Source organism: Paramisgurnus dabryanus, chromosome 5 (assembly GCF_030506205.2).
Source record: "Paramisgurnus dabryanus chromosome 5, PD_genome_1.1, whole genome shotgun sequence".
NCBI lineage: Eukaryota > Metazoa > Chordata > Actinopteri > Cypriniformes > Cobitidae > Paramisgurnus > Paramisgurnus dabryanus.
Genome location: NC_133341.1, coordinates 30780941 through 30795609, shown reverse-complemented (window position 1 = coordinate 30795609; position 14669 = coordinate 30780941). Strand labels below are relative to the sequence as shown.

The 14669-nt window shown below is 38.7% G+C and overlaps 1 protein-coding gene across 6 annotated transcripts in view; it reads right to left on the bottom strand.

The window, feature by feature from the left end:
- Positions 1-9324: 9324 nt before the first annotated feature.
- The window catches only part of tet3 (tet methylcytosine dioxygenase 3), a 43542-nt gene continuing 38197 nt past the window's right edge, over positions 9325-14669 (bottom strand). For all 6 annotated transcript variants that reach the window (XM_065250871.2, XM_065250874.2, XM_065250875.2 and 3 more), the window contains one exon: positions 9325-14574. In XM_065250871.2, coding sequence (XP_065106943.1) covers positions 12881-14574 — 1694 coding nt within the window. In that variant the 3' untranslated portion in view covers positions 9325-12880. The remainder of the gene's footprint in view (positions 14575-14669) is intronic.

The window sequence follows — 14669 nt, the reverse complement described above, 5'->3', positions numbered from 1 at the left end:
TTAGACTCAAATGGCTATCTGGACAATTTTCAATCTGGTTTCCGTCAGCATCCCAGCACAGAGACAGTGCTCATAAAGATAATAAAGGATATTCGCTTAAACTCGGACTCAGGTTAAATATCAGTGCTGGTGCTAATACATTTTAGTGACACGGTAGATCACACCATCCTCTACATAGACTGGAAAACTGGGTAGGGCTCTCTGCGATGGTTCAAATGGTTTAAATCATACCTAAATGGAAGAAGTTACTATGTGAACGAAGGTAACCATAAATCTGAGTGGACATCCATGACATGTGGAGTCCCACAAGGCTCAATTCTTGCCCCGCTTCTGTTTAATTTGTATATGCTCCCACTTGGTCAAATAATGAAAAAGAACCAAATTGCTTACCATATCTATTCAGATGACACCCAGATATACTTAGCCCTGTCACCCAATGACTACAGCCCAACTGGCTCTCTATATGTAAGTACATTGATGAAATTAAAAGTTGGAGGCATCAAAACTTCCTCCAATTAAAGACAAAACTGAAGCCATAGTACACTGAAAAGAACCAGAAGACAAAAAAATGAAGGTTTACAAGAAGTTTTGAGATACCTGCTAGTTTGTGACTTCTCCTAGTGACTCCTCTTTTATTTCCTCCACCAAATAAAAAATAACATGCCTTGGCAAACAATATTTTTGAATAATATGCTCCTCAGACACTCCAAATAAACTGTTACATGTTAAAAAATCATCTGCCTTGTATCACGCGCTCTCTTGTCTCCAGGGCCGGCGTCAAGGGGGGGCATTCGCGGGCAGTGCCCCCCGAACAGGTTGTTGTGCCCCCCCTACAAAGTATTTTATTACTTTAATATATATCAAGAATAATTAAAATAAATTAAACATTGAATGTTTCATGACTTGTAATGTAATCAAATGAGGAAAATATAGTTGATATATGTTTTCTTTAATTAAAATAGACCAGTTTCTCTGATTGGATGTATTGCCGCGTCTCACCCATCTTACGTCTTTAGCATATTTGTGACTTGATACTAGCAACGTGTTTTTTCGCGGCATTTTATGGATCGTGTAAAATATGGATTTTAGAACATTTAGAATGAACCAGCACCGCCTGCTTCGTCTTCATGCAAACACAGACTCTAAGCTCAAACTCAGAGATTAGAGGTCGAGGTGGAATTTACAAATCTACAGGACACTGTTTTAAGGAAGTTTAATGTTCTTACACGCCGTCTTCAGCTATTTCAAAGGTAAGTTAGCGTTGTTTTAAATTATGTATGTGAAGTGTGGCTATAGACCGTTAACAGCGTTACGACGTGATTATGGTAAAGCGGCTTTTTTAAAGCTAGGACGTGTGCGCTGCGCTATGAAACTCATTCATTTCAATGGCTTGCGCTCACGCCGCGGTCGAATTTCAATAGTTTTGTGCATAGTTTGTGGTCTTTTGCACTTTATACGGGAAATGAGCTGACAGTCTGTACCAGTTGTATGAGTGTGTGCTTGCTGTATTTGTTGTTTTAATGTCTTGTTTTTGCAAGTTATTGTTGCTATTGCGTGCCCCCCGTTGGAAGCCGAGTGCCCCCCTGTCAGTTATGGTCTGGCGCCGGCTCTGCTTGTCTCGCTTATCAGCAACAACTGCAGCCATTTCAATCTCAAAATGACATGTTTTTTCAGCATTAAATAATGGCTCAAATACCAGTAATATCACACGCGCAAACATTAATAAATCGCATTGTGTGAACCGTTTAAATAATAAACATTTTGGGAAACTCCTAGAAATGCATATGCAATAAGGTTAGTCGCAAAAATAACAAGACCAGTCTTTATAGTAAATCCTAATATTTAACGCCAAAATGAAGATTTGCACTGGCGCAAGCTGTAGTCTCAGCTCAGATTCTCATCATCAGACTTATATTGTTGTCTTTTGCAAGGTATCTCTTTTTCTGTCGCTAACCTCTGGGTGCAGCCAGCTACAGACACCAGCAGCGTCATAGTACCGCTGAGGAGTTTGAAAAGGAATGAATGAGTCTCGGCCCAAGATCAGTTTTTTTTGCATGAGAAATTGGATGTGTGGCGTGAGTGCGTGTGAAAACAGGCAAAACCGTATGTCACACTGCGAAAGCGGGAGAGTTGGCAGCTCTAGCGCTAATTTATGCCCTATATATAAGTCTAAAGCTCTACTATTGACTTTGATTACATTTTGCAGGTCGATACAGAACAAAACCTACAAACTTACCACTCAGAAATGTCCATTAACAATCTCCAAACAATAAAAAAGGACAAATCCTAGGGTTGTAAATGGACATGTAAAAACTTTCTGGATAATTTTAGCATTAAAATAAAGTTACTTGCCTTCTATGTAAATATCAAAGAAAAATGTAACATATTTCAATGCATTCTTTGGCACCTTTAAACAAATTTCATCTTGATTTTAACAATTATGTCAACTTTTTACAAGCTAAAATTTAAAATACTAGGTTGAATTGACTTGCAAAACCAAGTTGTTTTAACTTCATGCTGCATTTTACATGCTTCAGGTTTAGTTGATAAAACACCTCCGCATAGGATACACTTGCCATGTGGACTCCGCCTCCTACCCGACCACACCCATTTAGCACTCCCTCACTCCAGTTGAAACTGTAATTCATTTTAAATACTTATATCATGACAAAACACATCTCAAGCCTTGCGTACACCCACTGAGTCTGTCCTCACCCCATTCACATTGTAAACCCCAAAAATCGACAATTGCCAGAGCATTGCTGTGTGGTTGCTATGGTTTTGAAGTGGTTTTAATGTATTGCTGTGCTGGTTGTTGTTTACTGGACAAAGTCTGTAGCCCACCCTCAAATCTCTGCAGGAGCTTGTTCAAATGATCCTTTTTAGATCTTAGATGTTTTTATTGATATTCCAGTCCCTGGATATGTCTCAGGGTGTACGTGCCAACTTTTGTGAGGAATATATCACACACATACAGCGTTATAAATATAACAGTGATCCTGTACTTACAATTAGTTCATTAACGGTGTTAGCTAAGGCACGTAATGAATAATTGTTTAGTAATGATTCTGTTGAAAATAAAAAATGAAAGGAAAAAACTTGTGGTATTGTTGGTGATGACTCAAAAACATGGCACAGTTAATTCCCCCATACAGCTGGCAGCTGTGAGTGAACAAGCAATAAGAGTCAATTCATCAAACCAATTTGTGTGTAATGCGCCAAACTAATTTCATCCATCTATTTGAAATAGATAAGGCAACATCACACATACTGACAATACTGAGAGGATCTTTGGTTCTTTTCTGAAATAAAGCTAAAGTTGTATTGAAGCCAAAATCCTAGCTGACTTGAAAAATAGCTCATTCTTTACTTCTGGTGTTGCTCATACGCTCTCAGAATAAATGATATGTGAAGGTACAAAAGTTGTCAATGGGGCGGTATCTTTTTAAAAAGTACACTTTTGAACCTAAAAGATACATATTAATACCTCAAATTAGATATCTGTACCTAAATGGTACATATTAGGACCTTTTTAAAAGGTAACGTCCCAGTAACACAAAGATACAACTTTTCTGAGAGTGTACAAAGCTTTTTAAAAAGCATTTACATTGTGTTTACATCTAATCTTCATTTAAGTCAAGGGTATCAACAAACATAATGTGTCTAAAAATAATTACACAAAAAATCTGATCTTTCATGTCTTTATTGAAAAAAGTAAGTGAACTCTTAAAATTAATAAATGGTTGACCCCTTGGAAGCAATAACCTCAACCATGCATTTCCTGTAGTTGTGGATCAGACCTGCACATTGAGGAGGATTTTTAGCCCATTCTTTCTGTCCGACTGCTTCAGCTCAGTCATATTCTTTGGATGTCTCATGTGTATGGCCCTCTTCAAGTCAATCCGTAGCATCTCTATCAAGTTGAGGTCTGGGCTCTGACTTGGCCACTGCAAAAGGCAGATTTTGTTTTTCTAAAGCCATTCTGTTGTGGACTTGCTTGTGTGTTTTGGGTTGTTGTCTTGTTGCATCACACACCTTCTACAGAGTTTTAGCTCACGTACAAATATTATCACATGATCCTGAAGAATTTTCTGATATACTTGGGAATTCATCTTCCCCTCAATGATTGCAAGCTGGCCAGGCCCTGATGCAGCAAAGCAGGCCCAGGATCATGATGTTTCCTCCACCACACTTTACAGTTGAGATGATGTTTTCATGATGATATGCCGTGCTTTTTCTACACCAGGGGCCTCATGTATAAAATGCTGCGTAAAAACCATCCTAAATTTGATCTTACGATCATTTAACAAAAATGCGTACGTGTGATTCATAAACCGAACGTACGCGCAGAAAACGCGCATACCCCTTTCAAATCTATAAATCAGAAATTAACTTGAACTTGTGCGCGCAGCCGAGCAGTTTCAGATCTCCGCCTTTAAACGATGCGTAATTAATGTCAGACATATAAAAAGCGCTTGTCAATGTTTAAACCCAATTTCAAACAGCAAGAATGGCTTATATTTCCAAAAACCTGCAGCAATCAGACAAGCAAAAGTGCGTACGTCTGCTCAGACCCTGACGTGGCGCTTAGCACTTTTCCACGTCAAAGACGGTTTTTATAAATATGGACTTTGCCGTGGATTTTTGCCTACGCACACTTTACGATCAAATCTGTGCGTACGCAGGCTTTATAAATGAGGCCCCATGTGTTACGTTTTCCAAATAGTTCAGTCTTAGTTTCTTCAGTCCACAAAACATTTTGCCAGTATCGCTTTGGAGTATCAATGTGCATTCTTCTTTTTAATAGCAGTGGCTTCCTTCGTGGTGTTTAGTGTTTTACATATTGTAGACTCATGAGATGTTAGCAAGTTACAATGATGCCTTCAAATCTTTGGTTGTTATTCAGGGTTGTTTCTTTACCTCATTGTTGAGTCTTTGTTGTGTTCATGGTGTCATTTTGACATTGTGCCCACTTCTTGGTAGAGTAGCAACAGTCCCGAAGCATCTCCATTTGTAGATTGTTTGCCTAACTGTAGACTGGTGAATTTTTAAAGTCTTTCAAATAACTTTGTAACCCTTTTCAGCTTAATGTAAAGGGACAATTCTTAATCAAAGCTCCTCTGAAAGCTCTTTTTGGCGAGGCATGACTCACATAAGCGTGTTCTTGTGCAGAGCAAACTCAAAAAGTTTGAGGGTTTTTTATCAGTTTAAGTGGCTGTGGTATTATGTATTATCTTAACAAGACTCCAGGGGCCCGTTTTAGTAAGGAGGAAACGTCTCAACCAACTTTGAGTTAAAACTTGCACTCTGAGTTGACTTACTCTGAGATAAGAAACTCAGAGTTTTCGTTAAAGAACAGCTTATCTGAGTTAGTTCAATTGACTAGTCTGAGTACGTTGACTCTGAGTTAAGTGCGTGTACAGCCACTATGAAAAGCCATCATCAATGGAGCTCCGATATTACGATTTACCATGGCAACAGCACATGACAAAGAGGTCTTAATCCTTTTTACTACTAAAACTGAAAGTGTGGTTGCAAGTGTACAGCAACTAAGAGCATATATTTTAAAGAAAGAGTTGTTGTTGGAAATTGCTACTCTAATAAATGCGTACATTTAATGTTTCATCATGGTTAAAATATCAGCAGTAAAAGAACTGAGGACTGTACGTTAGTATATTAATTTTCATGCAGATGCAATTCCATGGACAAAAAGAATATGACAGTAGCTCAGCTAAAAATTAAATTAGGCATAATACCTGGGCATAAAAGGCTACGAACTTCACAAATGTTGGTCATAAATAAAACAGAAATACGCCAAGCCGGTATTCGAATTCAGATTGCCGACAGTACGTCTGCCTTGCCCACTGCGCACAGCGCCGGTGTTTGGGAAAGTTACTTTTAAAAGTAATGCATTACAATAATAAGTTACTCCCAAAAAAAGTAAGTAATTGCATTACTTAGTAGTTACTTTTCATGGAAAGAAATGCTTACGTTACTTTTGCGTTATTTTTTCTTGGCTGTTCTTTATGATTGAAAAGTTTTGCATTCAGAAATTGCATATTTCATCATAAAAATATCGAGCTCTGGCCTCCCATCTCAGTTTCTGACTCAAACTGTTTGCACACAGGCGTAATGTGACTACGTTCAGATTAATTCAGTACATTATGTACAGTAAAAATTTTACAAACTAAAAAAGTAACTTCCATTACTTTTTTGAAAAAGTAACTCAAATATTAATGTGACCATTTAAAAATTAATGCATTACTTTACTTGTTACTTCAGAAAAGTAATATTATTACGTAATGCACGTTACTTGTAATGCGATAATGATGAGTGGATACATAAGAAATGTAAAGGCAACTGTTCAGATGTAAGAGCACGGCCACAAAGGCTTATATTAGTCACGTAAGGATATTTATATATCTAAAATGACTGCCAAGAAAAACAATACCGCTCACATAAATGCTAGGGGATATGACAAAAATCCACTCTGGGTCTCCAAATCTTTTCCCGACATAAATGTAACTTCCTACAAATGAATGCATCATCAACATCTACAGAATGCTCTATAAAAGCACATGACATTTTAGTCACTTAGACGGTCTCTGCACCCAGGTATATCAAATTGGCTTTTAGTCATTTCAGTATACTGTTTAAATGTTTTTGTTTAAATTTATAAAATATATAAAGCACTAAGGTAAAATTATTTGCACTGCCAATTTGATTATAACTATATATAATCAAATATATAATATATTTCTGAAACAGGCCCCAGGTGTGCTAAAACTTGACTCCAATTAGCTTTTTTGAGGTCATTAATTCAAGGGTTCACATACTTTTTCCACAAGCACTATGAGCTTTTTGGCTGTTCTCAAAGACATGAAAGATCAGAATTTTTGTGTTGTTATTTTTAGACACATTATGTTCCTCAATACCCTTGACTTGATGACCACTGTATAATTATTATTGTAATAATTTGGTACTCATTTTCATGAATCACAAGATGTTAAAAGCCATAACAATATAATATTTTCAGTTAAAAGTGTCTTATACAGATAAAAATCATTCATTGACAAACATTCAAACAGCGCACGCTTTTTGAAAAACTTCTCTAATGTGCATCAGTTACAAGCTACAAAGATGCCTCCACAAGGATGCCTATTGAGATGAATGGGAGCAAGAAATATCCAAACTCATTGACCTTGCAGATTGAGCAGCTTTCATCTATAAAAATGCTCAGCATCTATCAGACCAAATTGTATACAGTATGCCATTTGCATGCTATTACTGGAAACTTTGATCCAATTTTCATGTCCACATCAGAAATCCTAATCAATTGCCTTCATTAACAGAATGCTTGTATAAATTGGGTTTGAAAGAGCTTTACAAATATTTATCATGTACACTTATTTATTTTATTTTTTTTATAGCTGAAAGCTACTCAATCTGCAATTTCAATGAGTTTGCTGGATATTTTTTTATCTTGTTCGTCTCAATAATACATTTAGGAGGCATTTTTGTGCTACTGTAACTTCTAACTAATGCAAATTGAAGTTTAGCCCAGAGTCCTTCAAAAAAGCATGTGCTGTTTAAATGTTTGTCAATGCCTGGGGGTAAACGTGAGTCAGAGAAAATGCTGTGCCTCTTAATTATTCAAACAGTCGTCATGTGTAGTGATGAGTGGATATCATCATAACCACCGGATGTATTGTTTGCCCTGTGATTGTTTGACATTGCCCAAATAACATGAAACCCCTAATAGACGCTCATGTTAATGATAAACCATGACTGCACTGATATGCTTTTAGTTATAAAGGTGTTATCAACTTCCTGCATTGACACATATTTGTCTGAAATTGTTAACAAACGTATCTAGACATGTCCGAAAAATAATGCATAAGAAATTTGACTTTTTCATTTGTGACCATAATGTTTAGTATTTTGTATATTGAAACAGTAATGACGTGACAGCAATATTGTCCAACAGAGGGCGCTGCTACACAGCTAATACTTTGAGTCTGAGAACGTCCAAACTGAACTAAATTAGTTTCAAACGTATGAACTGTATGTTTTGCAAATGCTAAGAGTTTCTAATTTCCACTTATTTAATTCTTGAATAAAACGAAATGTAATCTGTAATCATATGAGCGTCAAGATTGGCCAATTTTTTTATTATTATTATTATTTCGGTGATTTTATTTTCATTATTTGTAAAAAAAAAAACTTTATTTTGTGTAAAAATTGTAAAAAAAAAAAAATAATAAATGATAAAACTAAAACATTACGACTTTCTGTCTGGACATGCGCAGAACTATCTACTCAGTAACCGACGGAGAAAATCACCTGAGATTGGAAAATATATCTGGGAAAATTATATATATTGAGGTAGGAATACCATGATTATTTGTATCCATATGTCCATCTACTGTCAAAAATGTGGACGGGTATGCATTTAATGTCCTATTTATGAAATTGGGTACAATTTAACATGATTGACAGATGACTAACGTTACATTAGGTATAAGGCTCTGAGTCTGAACGGCAGGTGTTAACTTACTGCCTAATGTTTTGTTAGTCATAAGTAACGTTAGAAATATCCTAAATCTCAAAATATGTAAATGATTCAGAAAACATATCAATATGAAAATAAATATTATAGACTAGAGGTAATATTGAATAACAAAAATAATCTTGGTGCCACTTGCTTTAAAAACGGATACGTTAACTCCCGCCACACAAACATAAAACAACCGTAATTTCCCGCGTAACATATGATTATTCATAAATGTATTCAAAATAATAATGCCAAACTACAGAAAATGATTTATAAGCGCTTTCCTATGAAAAAAAACACATTTTTTTTAAGCATTCCCAAAACAGTTGAGGTACATTCAGGTTTGTTCCTACACAGCTATACCGTAAATCTGTGCACAAATGCATATGGCGCCATCATGCGGACTTTTAGCACAGTGAAGCCAATTTAAACCTAGTGTTATTTAGTGTCTTGTGGGTTGTATTTGTATTATTGACGAGGCTGTAAATAATGCATCTTAATCATTGATCATATCACAACCATAAAAAGTTAATGTACTACATTGTTTTTTCTAAATACAAGTGTAAAAGTATACAAATATATACCTAGGAACAAGTGTGCGAATAAAGTATGAATAAAGTATACTAATTATACTTAATATACAGCTATACTTAAATAGATTTTTAGAGTATTAAAAATAAACTTTGTACAGAATAAGTGCATAAATGTTTGTTACCACAGTCAGTAGGTAAACTAAATGAATACATGTCGTCACACTTTATTTCTTTGCATTTTTAATTTTTTTTCTTAGTTTAGAACGTAAAACAGTATTGTGGGTTTTACCACATACACTATGTATTCACATAATACACCATACAGCTACAAGGAGAGAGACCAAACAAAAGATAACACTTTTTACATACTGCATACTCAACATGAAAAATAGAACCAAGAACAATCTTTAACTCATAAAGGAATGTAGCTGCCAGTTTCTTTTTTTTCTTTAAGTTTAGACATTTTATCGTTTTGATGTTTAAAAACTGGGCATGATAGATACTCTAACAGCGAGTACTTTAAGAGGGGCGTAGAGTAGTGTGTGTATGCAAACGTGTCCGTGTGGTGTATTTGTATGCGTTTGTGTGACAGTGTTGCCAAAACATAAGTGTGAATATAAAGAAAATGACAATGTGTGTAAAACTTCAAAACGAGTGAAATCAGATCTCTGGGCAGTTCAGGTAGCACCAGATTATTAAAATTAACAGTCTATTCACATCACAAGCATGAGAGTACCTATTCCTCTACCTGCTATCGTGCACATCAAGTACCATTTTACCAGTTATTTAAGATAACGACTAAAAAGGGTCACTGGATCGATTGGAGTGCTTTGTTTAAAAATTTGCAATCATCAGAAATGTCTCAGAAGTAATTACGTAAAAAGATTTAAAAATGATCAGCACCACAAAGGTTTCCTATGCTCTCAAAAGAGTTCACATATCAAATGAAGAGCCCAAAAAACTATAGCAACAGTGTTTGCTATTTGTCCTTTCCACAGTGAACTCTAGGGGGTAGCACCACGGTTAAAAAGCCATTATTCAGGGTGAAGAAAATTAAACCCGGGTTTCGAGAACAACCTTTCAACTCAGCTTCAGGATCAAGTCTCACGTCTCCGAGAACAAGTGACAATCTAGATATGTCAGTGCAGTTATAAGAGTTAAGTAAGACTCCCACCCCACGTGATATTTTATACAAGAAACAAAAACAATAACTAGTACATGATCTACCTACTAGAGTTCTGAACTGAAAGCTGTCACATTTCAAGAGGCAAGTTTAAACCTGATATTCATTTCGGTTCCATGGGTCATTTTCATGTAAAAGCGATGTACTTCTTCCACTTCCCTTCGAAACGGTGCGAGTCCTGAATCCTTGCGAGCCGTTCGTATTAGTCAACAGGTTCGCACAGTTGTTCTCCATAAGGTTACGGTTTGTAGATGTGACGGGGGAAGGAAGCCGGTGGTAGTACAGAGGTATCGGTGTAAGTACAGTACTCACGAAAGGAAGGACAGCAGTATCTCGAATAGACCAACAAAGCATCATGCTCTGTGCTCCGTTGTCGACGGCTTGACATACAGACGACTGAAGATTAAAAATTCAGGAATCATTCATGATTAGGCCATCATCCCTCACCAGTTAAATAATCTTACCTAAATATTTAACTATTTACATTTCTATCTCTCCCAATAAAATTCCAATAAAACAAAAAACTAGGCTTCAAGTTGTCAATAATCCGTTCTTAACTTTTTTTTTCCTCCGCATTAAAATCAAGATTAAAAGTGCTTTTATAAAATCCTCTCTTCAATATTTACAGTTTCTCTAAAATGAGCAAACAAAAAAATAAAATGACAGCAATCACAATAACAATAATCATCATCATCATCATCATCATATAATAAATAAGAATAAAAAAGTAGGTACGAATGTGGATGTAGGCAGCAAGCCTGCAGCCTGTAGCGCCTGTGTATTGGTAGCATGTTGTGAACTGGGACCAGTGTCTGTACAACACGAGGTAAAGAGCTTTAGGACCGCTTACTAAATGAGCACCGAGATCTCTCCTCTGTGAGGGTGTCAAGCATCTTTCAGCCCTGTGTAAACCAGTGGCAGCCCTGCGTTGCTCCCTATATCTAGCTCAAACACACAGGCATTCACACTCGTGCGCATACATTCTGACCTGTGTGCATGTTTGCGAACCCATGCACGTGCACACACACACGTGCGCATTGTTACTTACTCATACATTCACACAAACGACTGAGCTATAACTATATGCACTGCCATTCAGCACCGTTGATTCCAGGTGTGGCTGATCTCAGGGCAGAAAGAGCGAGATGAGGGCTGCTTAGTACATGAGGGGCAACTTTACTGGAGCGTAAAGACTCATAGTAGCACCAACCCCAAAAAATGTGCTCTGTCCGTTAGGCTGGTGGTTTAAACCGGCAGTAGCCAAGAAAATATCAACAAAATAATAACTTGAGAAATGATCACAAATGGGTAGCCATCGATAAATTAGGTTATGGAAGACTTGTGTCGTTTACACAAGGGCAGTTTTGTGTGTTTTTTTTGTGGTTAGTCTGCTAATAGATGTACATTTGTGATAGCAAGTCATTATTTTGAAAAACATTTCTTTCCTATTGCAAGTCTCTGCATTACAAATATCTGAACATGTCTAGGGCGAGCAGATATCGTAGAAATTCAATCAAAATGGAACGAATTTAAGAATCCGGTTCGAGCGGAGTATGGTTTGTTCATACCCATGGATGGGTAATCTGCAGCTCTATAGGGCTGTTTTATTGTGATGGATATTTGTTAGCATTACCAGCACCTTATGTGACATGGGTAGTGAAAAATGGCCAATGAAAAAGCACCACAGGCAAATAAGTCAGCACCAGTCAGATGAAAGGCTGAGCCAATTACCAGGACTGTTAACAAGTCCCATCACTGAAGATGAATGACATCTGCTGCTATAAGCACCCAGGTCCAGCATCTGCCTCGATATTATGAGGATAAACTTAGAGACACTAGAGACAGAAAAGAAGCACCATTTGAAACTATGTGAAACTTGACATATTTCATTAGAGTGGCACCAAACCGAAAGGCCCAAGCTGGTGTCAGGTCCTTTCTTTCTAATTTTAGTCACATGATGAGTGACTAGGACTACGAGTAAATACTCTAGAGTTGCCATAATGCAGCCACATAAGTGTGACCCGCAATGATGTGAAGGCGCTTCTTTTGTAGAGCGGCTGATAGGTGGAAAAGGCAAAAAGCGCAAAAAAAATGCTGATTAGCTTGTTCTCGTGTTCATAATGAACAAGCAAGAATTAAAAGGAAGTCCCTTTTAGTCGAAAGGGGGAAATCATAATATTAATAACAATGACGAAAAAACAATAACATTAAAATAAAAAATAGTCATCTTCATAATATAATAACAATACCTGTAATATCAACGTTGACAGTAACAATAGCAATCGTAATAATATTGATAATAGAGCATTAATAATTAGGATCATCAAATTCACTTAAGGAGGGGTAGCTATGGAAATCCCTCTCATGTTGGAGAGAGCAAGAGCACCATAGACAGCGTGTCCGTTTGGGGTATTCCCAAACTGCTGCCAAAATTTGAGGTAAAGAAAAAGTGAAAAAACTGCCCCTTCCTCTATTCTTTTCCTACTTGTGGTAGCCTGAAAGAGGAGTTGGAGCTAAAAGCAGGGAAGCAAATGGAAAAGGAGTACGATTTATGATCCTTATCATTTCTATTCCCATCTCTGGCTCCAGGGGGCAACAGTCTACAAGAGTTCACACAAATCGACTGTAAGGACCAGTGAGGTGTGTGGACGGGTGGTGTGAAACAGTCACTATGGTGGTGGTACTCTGTGTGGGTGCCATCCGTGTCACAACACCCTCTCGTTTGTCCTTTGTCTGTCCAGGGGACGGGCTTGCGGATCCAGCCGCCCACTTGCGCTTTTTCGCGTAGGCCTTAATTTCTTCCTGTGAGAGACCCAAAAGAGCTGCTTCTTGTTGTCGTTGCCGTGCTCGCTCAGCCAGGATCTTCATCTTGGCCTCCCACAGAGCCAGGCCATGGGAGGGCTGGTTCAGGTTTTTGTGCTGGTAGAAGACCAGGGAAATACGACTTGGGTGGGTGCGGTCTGGCTTTTTAAGTGGTGTGGTGGCATGGAGCTCCCGACGGGCACATTCAATCAAAATAGAGCCGTGAGCAGGAGCCACCGCTACTCCTCCGATGTTGGGGTCTAAGAAGTTGTGTTCGCTGTCTGACCAAACCTCGTCTTCTGACGGATCATGTTGACTTTGCGTCTCTGCCTCACTATCCCAGCATGCCTGCCCAGTTGACTTTTGCAGTGCATCGGGGAACAAGCGACCCTCAGGAGCTGGAGATGGTGTGCTGCCTGCTGCTGATCCACCACCAGATTTCCAGGCATTCTCCTGGACTCCAAGAGGAGCAGAGCCACAGTTTGCACCTGCTTGGGAGAGCATTTTGTCGGGGAATGCACCAGCAGGGTTGCCTTGCCTAATACCGCCAGGCCCGTAACCTATGGGACCATAAGGACCCCAGGTCCTAGGTTGTGGACTTGGGGCAGGGCTGTCCCACTGTTTCGGGGTAGATGGATGAGGAGATGCAGCCGGAGAAAGACCTACTTTATGGGAAGGGGAGGGAGATGGAGCAGGGGATGCCACTGGAGTGTTAGGACGGGGACAAGAGTTCCACTGTGGCTGCTGTGGATACTGAGGGTGCTCGTGTTGGTGTTGCTGGTGGAGCCGCTGCCTGTCTGGAGTATAGCATGAATCGGTTGGACTTGGTCGGATGTTTCCATCCCAGCCTTTAGGGGCTAGACTGCCATTTGGTTTATGCCCAGGCCAACCTTCAGGGCAGCTTTGACCTTGCCCATCTAATCTGCCAGCATATAGTGGCACATCCATAGGCTCCTGTTTGATGACAGGTGTTAAACGATGTTTCTGCTCATGTGACATTGATGGAGTATGACTGGGTGGAACAGGAGACTTTGAAACCTCAGAAGAGTATGGGTAGCCTTGCATGGATGCACCAGCCATTTGTTGTGATTGCCCAGGACGGTTGGAATAGCCGTGTGCCAGCTTGGCTTGGAGACTCTGAACATCTGGCTTCTGGTCAAATGACGTGGCAGGGAGTTCTCCAGCTTTGGGCCAGGCTCCATTCCTCAAGAGCTCAGGAGGAAAAAGTGCATTGGGAGGGTAGTTGTAGTAACCGTAGCGCATGTCTTGAAGATTAGGGTGAAAGCCATTGATGAGGCTCTGTGCAGGAGCTTGGCTGTTGGTAGGGACTCGACCTCTTGCATAGTTACCAGGGTACGAGAACGAACTGTCCATGCTGTGGGGATCGGGAGTTGTCTTGCCGTTCCCTAGTGCTGGGTAGCCATGTATGGCTCCATTGAAGGGCTGGAAGCGGTCGACGGGCTCTTTTTTGATGATGGGCTTCACCTCCTGTTTTGGAATAGCTAGAAAACAAAATCAGGTTTAAACATAGAGCAATACACTGGTCCAAAAACAATTCCAAATCCTTTATTTGAATGGCAAATTACATTCAAATAAT